The 17827-nt window shown below is 39.4% G+C and overlaps 1 protein-coding gene across 1 annotated transcript in view; it reads left to right on the top strand.

The window, feature by feature from the left end:
- Positions 1–680: 680 nt before the first annotated feature.
- The window catches only part of LOC119578079 (dynein heavy chain, cytoplasmic-like), a 33477-nt gene continuing 16330 nt past the window's right edge, over positions 681–17827 (top strand). The window contains 32 exon segments of the mRNA XM_037925803.1: positions 681–792; positions 3722–3943; positions 4082–4175; positions 4472–4645; positions 4775–4901; positions 5377–5505; positions 5627–5813; positions 5936–6156; positions 6321–6442; positions 6558–6801; positions 6912–7028; positions 7139–7327; positions 7472–7714; positions 7865–7996; positions 8337–8471; positions 9299–9349; positions 11209–11280; positions 11546–11629; positions 11777–11956; positions 12159–12305; positions 12511–12663; positions 12920–13128; positions 13310–13511; positions 13682–14961; positions 15092–15259; positions 15511–15676; positions 15784–16014; positions 16234–16380; positions 16488–16770; positions 16961–17094; positions 17213–17342; positions 17515–17749. Coding sequence (XP_037781731.1) covers positions 774–792; positions 3722–3943; positions 4082–4175; positions 4472–4645; positions 4775–4901; positions 5377–5505; positions 5627–5813; positions 5936–6156; positions 6321–6442; positions 6558–6801; positions 6912–7028; positions 7139–7327; positions 7472–7714; positions 7865–7996; positions 8337–8471; positions 9299–9349; positions 11209–11280; positions 11546–11629; positions 11777–11956; positions 12159–12305; positions 12511–12663; positions 12920–13128; positions 13310–13511; positions 13682–14961; positions 15092–15259; positions 15511–15676; positions 15784–16014; positions 16234–16380; positions 16488–16770; positions 16961–17094; positions 17213–17342; positions 17515–17749 — 6227 coding nt within the window. The 5' untranslated portion in view covers positions 681–773.

The raw sequence follows: 17827 nt of genomic DNA, 5'->3' as shown, positions 1-17827 counted from the left end.
AAGAAGAAGAAGAAGAAGAAGAAGAAGAAGAACAACAACAACAACAACAACAACAACAACAACAAATAATAATAATAATAATAATAATAATAATAATAATAATAATAATAATAATAATAATAATAATAATAATAATAACAACAACAAAGCAGCTGTACCGCCATTCAAAATTCCCGCGGAAACGCACGAGGTATAGAATCATGACTTGTGTTTTGTATATCTATTTATTTTCGACAAAGTTGGTTTTACTTTAGTTTTCATTTAACTTAAAATGCGTAATTATTGTAGCAATTGTCTATGATGAGGCAGAAGAAAAGCAATATGATTTGTATTACAAGAAAACCATCTGTAACGGTTTGCTTATATGCAGATTCCTATGTAATTAATACCACCATGAGTTGGAAGATTGCGAAAAAGTTGTTGATGAAACACAAATTAATATTGAACGAACATGACATCACAAATATTTGCATGGAAAAGATCAATGACAGCTTCGCCTTACAGGCACACAAATAACCGCCAAGACAGCATCCCAAAAACAAAAACGCATCGCTTAAGAGCATTCCACACCTCTACAAACGTTTCCCGAATCCTTTATTCTTCCCGCCAACCCTATTCACAAAGAACTGAAATCGTCCCCACCCCTCCCAATTCCGAAGTCTATAGCGGTGAATGACAGTGAGTCACCGGATTCCGTCGCGCGAGGGAGGAGGAACCAGACGCCGCGGAAGGCACGAGCAGCGACAGCGGCCTTTTTTCTCTCGCGGTCAACCATGGATCCCGGTGAGGAAGGTACGGCTTGCTAGTCCCACCCGCTCGCGTAAGGTGCTACAGGAGGGGCTTCGTCATGTGGCAGCGGGAGAGGGGAGATTGTTTGAGAGAGGTTATGGCGTGTTTTCTTTTTTTGTTTATGTTTTGTCACCTGGACGGGAATCACCTGGGCGTGACTCCGGGTCCTGGTTTTCGTGGCCTCTTGCCTTCCTTCCTGCTTTAGGGCTTTGGGACATTGGCTATTTAACTCTCAAGTCCAGGAGAGCTTTTTATATATCCTAATTTATATATTGTTGTGGGTTTATTCCTGGTAATGACGTATGGACGGAACATCTGCCATTTTTTTCTTTCTCTTCCACCCCTTTCTCTTTTCATTTCCCTGGTTCCTTGTTCCTTCCCGCCCTTTCTCATCATTCTACCCTTTCATAGTTTTCTAATGCCAGGAAGGAAATCTTACTATAATGAACACAAAATGTAGTTCATATTCACATATGTGCTGAGAGAGAGAAAAAAAAAGCTTAATGATACAGTGGTGTTAATAAATGTTTAAATGACGCCTTGGTGTTTGTCACTGAGAGCAGTGCACCTCCAGAGGCAAATTCCCTTATTTGATGTAAATTCTCAAGGCAGTGCATTTTCTTGAGGGCCAGAAACTTTGTTAGGGAAATAAGAGCAAAATCTGTGTAAGTCTTAAGTTGGAGGACAAGGTTCCAGGCCGAGGAGTAGACCAAATCCAGTGCTGGAATGGAATCTCCCCCCCCCCTCTCTCTCTCTCTCTCTCTCTCTCTCTCTCTCTCTCTCTCTCTCTCTCTCTCTCTCTCTCTCTCCGCTCGCTCTCTCTCTCTCCCCACCTCCCTCTCCCCCTTTCCCCCTCCCTCCCCCCTTCCCCCCTAACACCCCCCCTCCCTTTCCTCCTACCATCCCCCTCCCCCTCTCCCTCCCCCCTCCCTCTTGGATTTACACTTTCAACTGTAAACAGCTAGGATAATGGAAGTGTGAAAGCGGTGTAAAATGACTAGCAACAATATTTTTTTTCTTATTACTTTCCATAATTGGTTAAGTCAGTCTTTTTTTAGAATATGTTGATTGGGTTGATTCAAGAGGGAAAACTAAGATAAAGAAATTAAGGTAATTGTTTCCGAGAGCAATGCTCCCTCCAGAGACTAAGTTCCAAAATCAGCTTTTTTATATCTTTCCTCTTCCCAACGATCTTGACGGACAGGGGCTGAAGGGGGGGGGGGGGATAAAGCATGGCACTGGATGTCCGTTGGAACCTGCAGAAACCAAAGAAAGTGATTTATGAAATGTTAAAAAATTGCTTTTTCTAAAACCCAAGCCAAACTTCGTTTGATGATCGCAAGTAAACAAGCACAATAAATGATTAAAATCAGCTAAAGAACACCCCCTCCCCCATCTTTGAAAGTCTTCGGCCCTATGTGCCAATTTTCGAAAGCTCTACGGGAATTAATTCCACCATTCAGTAAAAATCTAAGGGATTTCACATAATCCAGAACCCCGGTGGTAATGTGTCCTAACCAATAAACCAACCTAACCTTAACCCTGTGGGATTTATACACAACAATCTATATATTCCCTAGCCACAGGGAGCTCTGCCCCCTGGACCCCTGTGGTAATATATACACCTAACCATGTGGCTATGCCTCTGGAACCCCATGGTATTATATGCCCCTATCCAGGGGGCATCTGTTTAAGAAAAACACGTTCTGTCAAATCTCCCGGTGGCAAAGTGCACATGCACAGAATGTTATTTTACAAAATAGTGTAGATAATTACCAAAACACATAAAGGAAGTATAATAAAAGTAAAAGAATTCATTACTTATATGAATTCGGAAGAACAGACACCAGGCAGGGCCTGTTTTCTTTATTTCCTGGTAAATATAAGGCCGCTGCAGATTTACCTGTATTGCTTCCTATTTTTTGTATGCTCTTACAAGATGGCAGTGTCCATTATCTCTGTCTCCGTGCGGCGCTCTTGGTAACATTAACCGAAATTAAGTGTTCCAACTTTCTCACAAAGTTTGTATCTTTCCTAATATGAGTGAATTAGCCCTTTACAGATATCATTGTTGTAATCATCCTGGCAAATATACAGAAATGGTCTTCAGACTGAAAGTATGGTACTGTGATATCTGACATTAAATAGTGCTAAATGTATGCCCTACTGAAGTCGGGGAAAGCTTATGCTTTGACAGTAACATTTTTTTGGGCTCTGTTGACTTGTAGTTTTTTGCTTTTTGAAGTGGGAGAAAAATAAAAGTGTGATGTAGCAACTGTGAGAATATTTAGATTGGTTCTTTGTGAATTACTTAGAATGAGTCTTCAATTTTCTTTTAGCATTCTCAATGATTTAAACTTTATAAAGGGATATGCCATGTGCTACAAGCAAGTATTTTGCCAGGAGAAATGTAATACTCTAACAGTGTTAGGAATAGCTTTTGATTGCAGGCTATAAAAAAGATATAATCTATGCTACAAGTCCTTGCTAGAACTTGCTATGTTGAAAGGTCGCTATGCAGTAAAACCTTACATTCTCACTTTCATCACTCATGTCTGCATTGATGCTTTGAAATGCTTGTAACATTCTATTTGGTGGCCTTTTTTTAATCCTCCCCCTTTTTTAGGTTTAAAAGGAGGTTTGCCTCAGTAAAAGTTGTACTTTTGAAAATTTTAAGTTTTGATATTTTAAGTTTACTTTCTTTTGGATTTTTGCTAAAAAAAAAAAAAAAAAAATCTTTATTGCACACTGTAAGATAGTGAGTAAATGTTAACTTTGGAATAAGGTAGAAAAATGGTGATTTTGATATCTTGATCCTTGGATAGATATCAGAAATATAAAGATAAAAAATGCAAACTCGAAGTTATTAGTGAACTAGTAATACTTTACAATGTATTTCCAATGTTTATTAACTGTTTACCTCTTCACCAAGATGCAGGAGGGGGGGGCCTGGAGACGGTTGTTGCCGTCGCGGAGGTGCCGCACGTCACCCGGTACCTTCTGCGTATCACCTCAGTCATGCTGGAAGATGACGATGAGCCGTCGACAGAACTGCAGTCGGCTTTCAAGAATCCCCATAACATTGAGATGATCCGCAAATTTGTCACCGATCCTCAGACAAAATCTGTTCTCATTCAGAGATGTGCAACCAAAGGTATAATCTTCTATTCACTGTATGTGTTTTTCTCCAAATACCATTTGTGTGAATATGATATTTGCATTTTTTGTTGTCTGTTGCTAATTATTGTTTATCTTGCTAATATATTTTTTCGCCCTCTTTTTTTATATACAGAAGAGACCGAGGAAGGTGGAGAAGTAGAGGAGGAAAAAGAAGTGGTTTATCTCATCAGTATTGGGGTACAATTTACATCCATCAAAATGAACAGGTTTGTCTCTTTTATAGTTGGTCTTTAGTGACTGTATAATACTTGAGGCTAGTGTAACTGTATTTGAGGATTGAAAATGATGGTTTACGAGTAATTTAATTTACCCCTATATTTTTAAAATTATTATTGCTCATATAAAAGTTTGATGGTTTGTGTTGAAAGTGCACAAGGAAGGTTTAAGAAGCAAATTTGGGCAAAAAAAGAATTGTTTGTATCTACATTTATGTTCTGAAGTCTCGCCTTTTATGAAAGTTATGTTTGCTGTCCTGTGTTTTACCCCAAACCTTACTTTGCAGTATTCTATGCATCAAACGAGGTGGTGTTGTAGAAGCTGACAAGACCATCTCCTCCCAGCTGAGAACATTGAATCTCAGTGATGGGTCCCCCTACGAGACACTTCATTCATACATTGCAAATGCAGTTGCACCTTATTTTAAATCTTACGTCAAAGAGTCGGGAAAGATTGAGAGGTAAGGGCTGAGATTGCTGAAGAGTCTTCTAAATGAGGGGAGAGTCTGTTTGAAATAAGAGGACCTATCAATTTTTATTTTTTATTTATTTCCTCTAATTCACTTCTTTACTGGTGTTGTTACCAATAGGGATGGAGATAAGATGGCTCCCTCAGTTGAGAAGAAGATTGCAGAGCTGGAGATGGGCCTGCTACATCTGCAACAAAACATCGATATACCAGATATTTCATTGCCTATACATCCAACTGTTGCTCAGGTTGGTTTCTAAATGTTCATAAATTTTTGTGTCTATCAGTCTTAATTATTTCTCAATCTATCTGTATATCAATTTTTCTGTATAGTTTTTATTATAGGGCACATTCACAAATTTTCTAAATGCAAAACTCGTAATGTACATAATTTTCAAGAGAACTCTTGTAAAATGTTACTAATTTAAGTTTCAAGTTCATGTTTTATGCTTAATGAATATCCAGCATTTGATAATGGATTATAATTCAGGATCCTCGTGAATCAATCAATCAGCTTTGTGATGAATCTTGTTTTGTGAAATGAAACCTGGTTTTATATTTGTTTTTCCAGTTCTTTAGCTAAAGTTCTGTAAGATTGTGTACATAGCCTATAATTTTTCCATTTCCTCCCCATATAGTAACATTATCTGGAAAGAAAGGCATATGTGTAACTATGTAAAATTTATCCCTGTAAATATATATATATATTTTCTTTTTTTTCAGGTGATTAAAAAGTGTGCTGATGAAGGGACACGCCCAAAAGTAGCTGACTTTGGGGATAGGGTTGAGGACTCAAACTTCCTCAATCAGTTGCAGAATGGTGTTGCAAGGTGGATCAGAGAAATTCAGAAAGTGAGTTAATACATTTGTGTTTCTACTTTGTGTGTGTATAAAGGAAGCGAACCACAAATGAAATTTGATAGTGAATAGAATTCAAAGGTATTTTATTTGATTTGAGTGCTATTGATTTCAGGTGACCAAGCTCGATAGAGATCCATCCAGTGGCACAGCCCTACAGGAGATTAGCTTCTGGCTGAACTTGGAGCGTGCCCTCCTCAAGATTCAGGACAAAAGGGAAAGTCTTGAAGTTGCCTTGACTCTGGATGTCCTGAAGCACGGGAAGCGCTTCCATGCCACCGTCTCTTTTGACACCGACACAGGTGGGCAGGAGGAGGAACATGTGGGAATGTGACTTATTATAGACAACTATTAAAGTATTTTGAAATTGACAGGCTAACTGTTATGCAGTTGTTTTGAAAAAATACCCTTTATCATTTCACAGGTCTGAAGCAGGCCCTGGCCACAGTGAATGACTATGCTCCTCTCATGAAGGACTTCCCTCTGAATGACCTTCTGGCTGCCACCGAGCTCGAGAAAATCCGATCTGCAGTCCAGGCAATCTTCAACCACTTGCGTAAGATAAGGTCCACCAAATATCCAATCCAGAGGGCTCTTCGACTTGTTGAGGCCATATCCAGAGATCTGTCTTCTCAGATCTTAAAGGTGAGATTCAGATTTTAAGAAGTATATTGTATTCCATTTTGTGGTTATGAAGTTTTGACCAGTTGTTGTGATGATAGAAATGGCAAGCTTTTATGAAACTTAATTGGAAATGCTCTGATTGGTGTTACTGGCTTTTTCCTCATATTCTGGTATTTAATGCACAGGTACTTGGAACTCGTCGTTTAATGCACATTGCCTTCGACGAGTTTGAGAAAGTTATGAGTCAGTGCTTTGATGTGTTCATCACATGGGATGATGAATATGAGAAACTGCAGGGTCTTCTAAGGTAATTTTATGCATTTGGAAATACTATATTCTCACATATATACATAGCTTTCGGTTTCTAAACTTGATATCTGTGGAGAATAATATGTATTTATTGCCTGTTTGGATATTTCCAGAGACATTGTAAAGAAGAAGAGGGATGAACAGCTGAAGATGGTGTGGCGCGTGTCCCCAGCCCACAAGAAACTCCAGTTGCGCATGGAACAGATGCGCAAGTTCCGCCGTCAGCATGAACAGTTGCGGACAGTCATTGTGCGAGTTCTGCGTCCGTCTGTGGTGAAGACAACCACTCTAGCTGATGGAGACACTGCAGAGCTCAAGCCTGAAATGGATGCGGCAGATTTGAATGCCATTGAGGAGGTGTGGTTGGAAGCTTGTATGTTTTTACTGTATGGGAGGTGACTGGTGATGATATGTCTGTGTCTATATGTAAATAAAAGTTTAGTATAAGAGGATTTCTGATGTTTCAGGTGAATCTAGCCTATGAGAATGTAAAAGAAGTTGATGGGCTGGACATCAGCAAGGAAGGTACAGAAATGTGGGAGGCAGCATTGAAGCGCTATGATGAGCGTATTGATCGAGTTGAGGTAAGTTAAGGCTGTTGTGGTTTTGCAAAAAATTTTATACATGCATATACCTTTTACTTGAATTTGCTTGAATGGCCTGTAGAACTAACGACTGCTCCTCTATTTTTCAGACTCGCATTACAGCAAGGCTGAGAGACCAACTAGGAACTGCAAAGAATGCCAACGAAATGTTCCGCATCTTCTCGCGTTTCAATGCTCTGTTTGTTCGTCCTCATATCCGAGGAGCTATCAGGGAGTATCAGACGCAGTTGATACAAAGGGTGAAGGATGACATTGAGAGCCTTCACGAAAAGTTCAAGGTAAGAAACTTGTCAAGAAGATTGCACATGGCTGATGCATAGAAAAATTATTTTTTGTGAATTCACTGTAAGTTATAGTCTGGAATTCCTTGTTCATGACTTTTAATAATAGTTTTAATATCTGTTTTATTTCCACTTCTTCAGGTGCAGTATCCACAAAGTAAGTGTTGCAGGATGAGCCATGTCCGTGACCTGCCACCTGTCTCTGGCTCCATCATTTGGGCAAAGCAGATCGACCGCCAACTCACTGCTTACATGAGGAGGGTAGAAGATGTCCTGGGCAAGGGCTGGGAGAGCCATGTTGAAGGGCAGAAGCTGAAGGGGGATGGAGATTCCTTCCGACTCAAGCTCAACACCCAAGAGATATTTGATGATTGGGCCAGGAAGGTAAAGAATATGGAAGGTTGTGCCGCTCTTTGCTGAAGCTCTTATATAGATAGTCTTCAATATATATGGTAAGCTTTGAGACTGAAATCTTTACGAGAAGCACAGATATCTGGGAATCTTTTAAATTACATTAAATCTTTCTCTTTCAAGGTTCAACAGCGCAACCTGGGTGTATCAGGGCGTATCTTTGCAATCGAAATGCATCGATCCAGAACAGGAAAAGGTAATGAGTATAAGCTGAAGGTCAACTTCCTACCCGAGATTATTACTCTCTCAAAGGAGGTAAGTTTCATTCATACTTTCTCCTCTTTTTTAGTACTCTGATGTAAACTTATGTCTACCTCAGTTGCTTTATCAATTCATTTATATAGAAGATTAAAGTCTTTTGAACTAGTATCACAGCTTATTGTTTTTACAGTCTGTAGAATATTATGAGAGATTTTGGTAAAGGTTTTAGTCTGAACACCTCTCACATTTTTCACTTAAAAGACATTGATTAAGAAACACTAGATATAATATAATGCAATTAATTTTGAAAAAGAAGTAAAAGTTACTTAAGTTTATTTTAGTTATTTAGAGTGAAAGTGTCTCTTAGAGGATTAACTCTTTATAATATTTGTAGGTGAGGAATCTGAAGAACTTAGGGTTCAGGGTACCACTGGCTATTGTTAACAAGGCCCACCAAGCAAATCAGCTGTACCCATTCGCCATCTCTCTCATTGAGAGCGTCCGCACCTATGAAAGAACCCTGGAGAAGGTAAAAACTAATAAGCCCAGTATTGTTTTCATGTATTTTGTGTGTGTTATGATATTGGCATCAGCCGTTTTCTTTTGCCCACTTTGGGTTGAAATTATTACAGAGCTCCTGGAAATAGGTCAAAGAAAATGGATGTGCTGACATCCGACCACTTTATCAGTGTAGAGAAAAACCACTTCAAATGTTACCATTAACAATAATGCTTTTGTGTGAATTGGAGTGGTATTGTTTTTTTTTTTTTATTTATTTATTTTCTTTATCTACTTATGTATATTTTTGTGATTTGAGGTTTTCCCAGCTTGCTCGTGCTGTTGATAAATGCTGCTGGCTAGTTTGCTGCGTGTGAATATTTGAAGTGGCTTTTTTTTGCGCCACAGGCGGGGCAGGACTTGGGCTTCCCACTCCTAGACTAGTTCATGAGAATTGGGTAGCTTTTGGCTCATCAAGGTGGATATTTTTTATGCTACAGGTTATAATCAGATACATTTGTTAATTGTAGTTCAACAGATTATGTAAACACAAAGGCAGTTGAAGTTTCAGGATTCAAATGTGAATATAATGTTGGAAAGAAGACATGTGCTATGTTTAGATACTTTTCAGATGTAGGGGATTAGAAAAAGAAAGACAGACAAAACAAATATTGTCTCTGAGAAAAATAACTACCCTTTTTTCTTTTCATTTTCCCCTTCAAGTACCCATAAATATTATGCCAATATTCATGAAGCATAAAACATCTACAATAAATAACCCTCCCACAACCATTACTCAACAACACCGATTTCTCTACTCTCGGTGATTTATAATTGACAATTACCGTGGTACCACAGCTGTTGTCGCGGGGTGGACCACACAGCCCTGCCGTCAAAGCGTCCCTGTTGGTATGTTCGTCTTGTCAGAATCTGTGTGGCTTCATCAGTGTAACTCTTTGCCATATAACCGCGCTCTCTCTCTATTTGTTCATCACAAAACCACACTGAGTTGTCCCCAACTTCTTTTCCCCCTCTCCCTCTTCTGGCCCTTACATGACAGTCATGCAAAATGATGATTAGAAGTAAAGAAATTTCATGAGTATTTGTTGCTTTATTTTGTTTTGTTTACTTTGAGAACTTCCCTTGCTATCTTCATAGAAGTCATGGTTCATGTCAGAAAGTTTTAATAGTTGTATAGTTTAAGCAATATAAAAAGAAGGAAAAAATTAAAGAATGATACTCCCATGACTGGCCATGTGGGGGTAGAGGTAATAATCTCGATATATCCTTCACTGATTTTTTTTTTTTTTTTTTTCTTTTTTTTTTTAACATCCCTCTTGTACACTGGCATTTCCCTCCCTCTTGCTTTAGCCTTCAAAGCACAGAGACTGATTCTTGTTGTATCAAGTCTCCGTAGCTGTAAACACATGATCTAAATATGAAAATTAACTGATTAACCTGAAAATACCCTTTTTTTTTTTTATTCTCTTCGACTTGAGATAAAGAACGAGCACTTTGCTTATCCAGAAATAAAGATTTAAAGCTATAGTATTCATTAAAAAAATTTTAATATTATTATTGTTATTGTTTGTTTTTTAATTTTTTTAAACATTTTTTTTTATTGTATCGTGAGTTTTCGTAGAATTGAAAGAATTCTCTGCCTCGTCCCATTAAGTGTGGAATGGCAGTGTCTGTCCCATGCTTAGGCTTTCCCTGTCTGTTGTGTCATCCCTAGCTTAATGATCCCTTGGCTGCATTTAATTATGTAATTATTAGTACTTTGTAGATTATTATGGAGATATCCTAGCAACTTAAAAGTCTGAACATAAAATTGGACATTACATAATTTCTGTATTTCCAAATCACAGAAAATGGATAAAGGGGAGGAGATTAAAATTGTAAAGAAAAAGAGAAAAAGAAAAAAGGAAAGAAAAAAAAAAAGAATTGTGGAAACATAACACATGATTATCCTACAGTTTCACTCCCCTGTATTACGGAGCTTGTTGGAGCACTATGTGGTGGCTGCGCATGGAGTGACGAGGATGTTAATCTAATCGCAGAATCGAAGGGTGGTTCTGTTTGACCCAAAAAACATTGGAAGTGTGACTTTGCATGGAAGGACTACTAACACTGTCAAGAGTCATGCATGCTGGTTTTTCAAAATGGGCCTGTATTTTTGTTATTGAGAAAGTTGTACAGTGAGTTAGCTCTTTCTCTCTCTTCCTCTCTCTCAGCCCATAAGAAAAAATGTGCACCGTTGTTAAATCACGTGAGGATAGGCAGTGCCTCACATATAAAGTCGGTGCAAATGACTCTGTATTTAATTTTTTTCCGATAGTGTTGACATGTCTTTTGCTCGGAAATGTATTGCTTAACCAGCATGGGGATTGTGATGCGATCTCAGAAAATGTCTTTTAACAAGTGTTTTGATACGGCAGTAAATTTTGATCTTGAGGAACGTTACTAAACCAAAAACCGTCTTTTGCAGGTAGATCCTAGAATTTTAAATCTCAGCTTTTTTACTCGTCTTGAATATTTTGCATAGTAGATTCTATGTTCCACTGCTTTTAGTTTTGAATTATTGTGTATAGAAAAGCAAAGAAAAGAAAGCAGTTTCCTAGTAATAGAGATAAATTCAGAAAAAAGATAATTTGAAGAATGTAGACTATGAAGTTCAATTTGCACCAAGTCATGAAAAAAAAAGGTCATCGTGATAGACAAACTAATATGTAAAGTATAAGCTAATGGTCTTGTGCACTTGATTACAGATGGAGGACAAAACCAACATCTTGCTCCTTGTAGCAGGAATGAGGAAAGAGGTTCAAGGCCTTCTATCTGAGGTAAGCTGAGAATGTATGATTGATGGTTTGAGTTGAATGAATTGTGGTTATGGATGAGATTGTTGAGTCTTCTTTTGGAGACTGTATTTGAGAAAATTTTGGGATATTTTATGTATATATTAAGATATTTTACTAGCCATTTGAAAAATTGTCAGTCGAAATTTGTTAGTAAGTATAAAACATCTTGATATTATAGCACAGTATTCTTTATATATTGTTGAAGCATACAGACCTCTATTTATTTATTTATTTGATTTTTTCACAGGGTATGTCACTTGTCTGGGAGTCATACAAGCTGGATCCCTATGTTCAGCGCCTGGCAGAATGCGTCTTCACGTTCCAGGAAAAGGTAAGAAGAGTTTAGGAGTGTAACAGACTTTGAAAGTCTAGTATTGCAACAGTTTTTTTGTTTTGTTTTATAGATTAATTTTGTTCTTCAGAGGTATGAATACTATTCCCTTTTGAGAATGTCTAAAAAAAAAAATTAACTTTTCAGGTGGATGATTTGTTAGTGCTAGAAGAACAGCTGGATGTGGATGTCAGGTCACTTGACGTGTGTCAGTATGCACATTCAACCTTCGCAGAGATTCTCAACAAGATCCAGAAAGCTGTAGACGATCTGTCACTTCACCAGTACTCCAACCTTCACATCTGGGTGCAGAGGCTTGACGAGCAGGTGATGTTATTGTCCTTTGAGTTTTGATGAAGTTGCTAATTAATAGTTTATAATACTGACTGTTGTCGTAATGATCAAATTTCTTCTTTTTTTTATGTTTATATTTCTTTGTGATGCTTTACATGGCTACTAATGCCCATCTTAACTGAAAATATTTTTGTAATGGCAGTTGGGATAATTTTTTTGTCTTGTTCACCCACAGGTTGAGAAGAAGCTGGCTGGTCGTCTGCAAGCTGGGATGCAAGCTTGGACTGCAGCTCTGCAAGGACAGAAGGATGAAGATATTGATATTCCAATGGACACAGACACACCAGACAAGCCTATCCATAAACCAGGCGGAGATCCCAAGGTTAGTAATTTGTTACAAATAAATATGGGTTTGAGAGCTTTATTCCAACTAAAAGACAAGAAAATAAATTTAAACTTTTTGAATTGGATTACCTCCACTTTTAGTAGTTGGGGCTCTTATTTCTAAATCAACAGAATACAAGGAGAACTTTAAACGGCCCTCCACTCTCCTATAGTTTTGTAAGAGGCTCTGATACTCCTTCCAGATTACGCAAGTGGTGCAGGAGGTGCGCATCACCAACCAGACCATGTACATGCATCCCACTATTGAGGAGGCTCGCTACCAGATCATGCAGCAGTTCTTCAGCTGGCAGGCCATCGTCACTTCACAGAACCGCATCCAGAGCACACGCTACCAGGTTAAGGAAGTCTAGATTTGTTGTTTTTAATTCTGCTTGGTAAGATAACTGATACAGGTGTTCATTTATTAATGTGTGCTGAAATGCGTATTGTGTTTATAGTATTTTTGAAGAATTCAAATTTTTCCAGTGAGTTATGAGATTTAATATTTTATTAGAACAAATAGCAAAATAAATAAGAATCTTGGACAAATACTCTACAAAATAACAAACTACAAATGTTTAGAAGAAACTCAGCTTGCCGATTCTATTGTAGGTTGGCCTGGATCGCCCAACCACCCAGGTGTACCGCAACTTGCTGATCAAACTCCCAGATGAGCATTCGTACATCAAGGCAGCCTATGCTGCAGTGGACGCTGTTGTAGATGAAGTCACGAACTATGTGAAGGAGTGGCTTCAGTACCAGGCCTTGTGGGATCTTCAGCCAGACCATCTCTATGGACAGCTGGGAGATGATGTGGCAAAGTAGGTTTTTCATTTTTGTCTTTTTCATTTTTCCTTTTTTGTTTTGATTATAATGTATTTATTTGTTTGATTGATTATTATTATTTTTTTTTTATTATTAACCAGTCTTGTTTCTATGTGCATAATTTTTATGTGTATGATGTATTTATAGTCTTAAACATATATTGTTTACATTAACTAGGTGGATGAAACTTCTCCAAGATATCAAGCAGTGTCGCACAACCTTTGACACTTCTGAAACCCGACGCGGTTTTGGCCCCATTGTGGTGGACTACACCAAGGTTCAGAGCAAGGTGTCATTGAAGTATGACTCGTGGCACAAGGATGTCCTGAGCAAGTTTGGCCAGTTGCTGGGTCAGGAGATGACACACTTCCATGCACAGGTAAGGTTCTTTTTTCTCGTTTTTGTTCTGCTTTACAGTTTGATTCATCAACTTTTTTGCTGTATCTTTGGAACAGAAGAATCACTGATCTTTTCAGGGGTTTAACATATTTGTTGTATTCTATGTAGCCAGTGATTGCATTATTTATTTATTTATTTATTTATTTTTAGGTTTCCAAGAGCCGCAGTGAGCTGGAGCAACAGAGCATCGATGCTGCCAGCACTTCTGATGCCGTGACACTCATTACCTATGTGCAGTCGCTCAAACGCAAGATGAAATCTTGGGAGAAACATGTAGATATGTACAAGGAGGGCCAGCGCATCCTGGAGCGCCAGAGGTTCCAGTTCCCTAACCAGTGGCTTCATGTGGACAACATTGAAGGTGAATGGGGTGCTTTCAACGAAATCATCCGCCGCAAGGATTCAAGCATCCAGACCCAGGTTGCATCACTGCAGCTCAAGATTGTCGCTGAGGACAAAGCAGTTGAGTCCCGCACCAATGACTTCCTACAAGACTGGGAGCATGGAAAGCCCGTTGAAGGACACATCCGTCCTGATGAGGCTCTCCAGCGCTTGCAGATGTACGAGAGCAAATTCACACGGTTGAAGGATGACCGTGACAATGTAGCCAAGGCCAAGGAGGCCCTGGAGCTGCAAGAGCCTGGTGCACTGAACACCTCAGAGGACAGAATGACTGTTGCATATGAAGAGCTGCAAGACCTGAAGGGAGTATGGGCAGAACTGGCAAAGATCTGGGAGCAGATTGACGAGATGAAGGAGAAGCCATGGCTGTCTGTCCAACCAAGGAAGCTCCGAGCTCAGCTAGACCAGCTGCTGACACAACTGAAGGACCTCCCAGCTCGCCTACGCCAGTATGCCAGTTACGAGTATGTGAAGAGGCTGCTGCAGAGCTACACCAAGGTCAACATGACAATTGTGGAGCTCAAGAGTGATGCCCTGAAGGAACGTCACTGGAAGACCCTGATGAAGCAGCTGCACGTGAACTGGGTTCTCAGCGACCTCACCCTCGGACAGGTCTGGGACATTGACCTGATGAAGAATGAGGCCATCATCAAGAATGTGATCATCACTGCACAGGGAGAAATGGCCCTGGAAGAGTTCTTGAAGCAGGTGCGTGAGTCATGGCAGAGCTACGAACTTGACCTCATCAACTACCAGAACAAGTGCAAGCTGATCCGTGGCTGGGATGACCTGTTCAACAAAGTCAAGGAGCACATCAATTCAGTGGCAGCCATGAAACTGTCTCCCTACTACAGGGAGTTTGAGGAAGAGGCTTTGACCTGGGAAGAGAAGCTCAACCGCATCAACTCCCTCTTTGATGTGTGGATTGATGTCCAGCGTAGGTGGGTGTACCTTGAGGGCATCTTCTCTGGATCGTCAGATATCAAGGCACTCTTGCCCGTGGAGACATCAAGGTTCAGCAGCATCAGGTAAGCCTGTTAAAGGTTGCATGGTCTAAGAAAAAAAAAAAAAAAAGTAATGTAAGAGTCTTGTTTATTTTGTGATTAAGAATTTGTTTTAGATGCTCTGTAAATATGACCAACTTAAATTCATTTTCAGCACTGAATTCTTGAATCTAATGAAGAAGGTGAGCAAGTCTCCCATGGTGATGGATGTCTTGAACATCCAGGGTGTGCAGAGGTCCCTGGAACGTTTGGCTGATCTGCTGGGCAAGATTCAGAAGGCCCTTGGAGAATACTTGGAGCGAGAGAGATCATCCTTCCCCAGGTGAGCTAAATTGCTTGTCGTTGTGTCAATAGGCTCTTTCATGTTGTTTGATCTTCTCATCATAATGATTGCTGAATTGGCCTTGTATTTGAAAATTGATTACATTCACTAATGGATTCAGATCATAGCTTGAATATTTGAATAGTTATTTAATTGCATATTTTGCTTTTTATGAGGTTATGAATCGGTGTTTTATTGTATTTGCTTCATGTAAATGACAGTACTTATAGCATATGTTGTGTTTGTTAAAGGTTCTACTTTGTGGGAGATGAAGATCTGCTGGAGATCATCGGTAACAGCAAGAACATCCCTCGCTTGCAGAAGCACTTCAAGAAAATGTTTGCTGGTGTCACTGCCATCATCTTGGATGAAAATGAGACCATTGTCACGGGCATTGCATCCCGTGAGGGTGAAGTGGTAAGCTACTTAAATAAAAGGTTTGTGAACATGGAGAAAAGGGCTAAATGTATTTTAGCATTGGCTTTATATTCAGTTGCAAATAAACTTTTTCTTTTTTCTTTCAGGTTACCTTCAACAAACCTGTATCTACAGTTGAGAATCCAAAGATCAATGAATGGCTGAAACAGGTAGAACATGAGATGCGCATGACCCTGGCTCAGAATCTGGCTGCAGCTGTTGCAGATATCAAGCAGTTCAAACATGGACCCATTGACACCCAGTCATACCTTGAGTGGTGTGACAAGTATCAGGCACAGCTGATTGTGTTGGCTGCACAGATCTCCTGGAGTGAGGAGGTAAATTTAAGCAGACATTTTTTCAATACATTTTTTGAACTAGGTCAGGATGCAGTTCATGCATTTTTTAAGCAATAATTGCAAGTATAGTCCATCAAAATCCTTTATTTTTTGTTATTGTTTTTCATTATAGTTTGATTATTTGTTTGTTCATACATATATTGTCATACATATATGCTTTTAGGAAGGATACCCTGATTGATAATGAATCGCTTCCAGGTTGAAGCTGCTCTCTCTACTGCTGCCAATGGGGACTCCACAGCACTGCAACAGGTGCTGGTTCAGGTGGAAGCAACACTGACTGTGCTTGCTGACTCTGTTCTCCAAGAACAGCCACCACTTCGTAGGAAGAAGTTGGAACATCTGGTAAGTATAGAATATTTGTGTTTTTTTACTTTCAGTGTGTGAAATAAAATGAAATTGTTGAAAGTGTCAAAGGAAAGAGAGTACTCATCCTCTATTTTCTTTTTCAGATCAACGAGTTTGTCCACAAGAGAACTGTGACAAGAAACCTAATCAAGAACAAGGTGTCAAACCCTAAGTCCTTTGACTGGCTGTGTCAGATGCGCTTCTACTTTGACCCTAAGCAGAATGATCCTCTGAAGCAGCTCAGCATCCACATGGCCAATGCCAAATTCAACTATGGATTTGAGTATCTGGGTGTCCAGGACAAGCTGGTACAGACACCACTGACCGATCGCTGCTACCTCACCATGACTCAGGCCTTGGAGGCCAGGCTTGGAGGATCACCATTTGGTAAGTTGGTTGACGATGTACTCGCTCTTTCTTGAGAGAGATGCTCATTTGAACTTATTTTATTTTATTTATTTATTTATTGGCTACTGGATATTGCTCTGGTATAGTTCCTTGATTCTGTTTTGAATTAATTTGGTGATAATGACTGTTAAGATTAGCTTTACTGATCAATTTTTTTATTCATTTTCAGGTCCTGCTGGTACTGGAAAGACTGAGTCAGTGAAGGCTCTGGGTAACCAACTTGGCCGCTTTGTCTTGGTGTTCAACTGTGACGAGACCTTTGACTTCCAGGCCATGGGCCGTATCTTTGTTGGTCTCTGCCAGGTAAGATGTTGATCTTTTTTATGAATTGATAAATAGGTATTGCCAGTTAAGAGATACAAAACTCCTCTTATTAGAAGGGTTTAAAGATTATACATGATTGATGATAATTTCTTTTCAGGTTGGAGCCTGGGGTTGCTTCGATGAGTTCAATCGTTTGGAGGAGAGGATGTTGTCTGCTGTTTCACAGCAAGTGCAGACCATTCAGGAAGCACTTAAAGAACAGGCTGGAGCTAAGAGTGGCCAGCAGGGTAGGTCAAAAGAATTTGGCAGTAACACAACACATAGATAAATAGGCTTTGAATTTGCTTTTGGTAAAGGTATTTTCATGTATCCTGAAGATGTAAACTGAGGAATATCTAAAATGCTTTGACACAGATCTCTAGATATTCACTTAATTTTTCCCATTTTTCATTTTCACAGTGTTGACAGTGGAGTTGGTAGGCAAACAAGTGAAAGTCTCAACAGACATGGCCATCTTCATCACCATGAATCCTGGCTATGCTGGACGATCCAACCTTCCTGACAACCTCAAGAAACTGTTCCGTTCCCTTGCCATGACCAAGCCAGACAGGCAGCTCATTGCCGAGGTTATGTTGTTCAGTCAGGGCTTCAGGTCAGCAGAGAAGCTTGCCAGCAAGATTGTGCCATTCTTCAAGTGAGTTTTCTTCTATTATTCATCTTTTTCTTGAAGCTCTGGTAAATGTGTGTTTGTATTCATATTATGTGTTATAAT

This window comes from Penaeus monodon, chromosome 10 (assembly GCF_015228065.2).
Source record: "Penaeus monodon isolate SGIC_2016 chromosome 10, NSTDA_Pmon_1, whole genome shotgun sequence".
NCBI classification, from domain to species: Eukaryota; Metazoa; Arthropoda; class Malacostraca; order Decapoda; family Penaeidae; genus Penaeus; species Penaeus monodon.
This window is presented reverse-complemented; position numbering and strand designations above follow the sequence as displayed.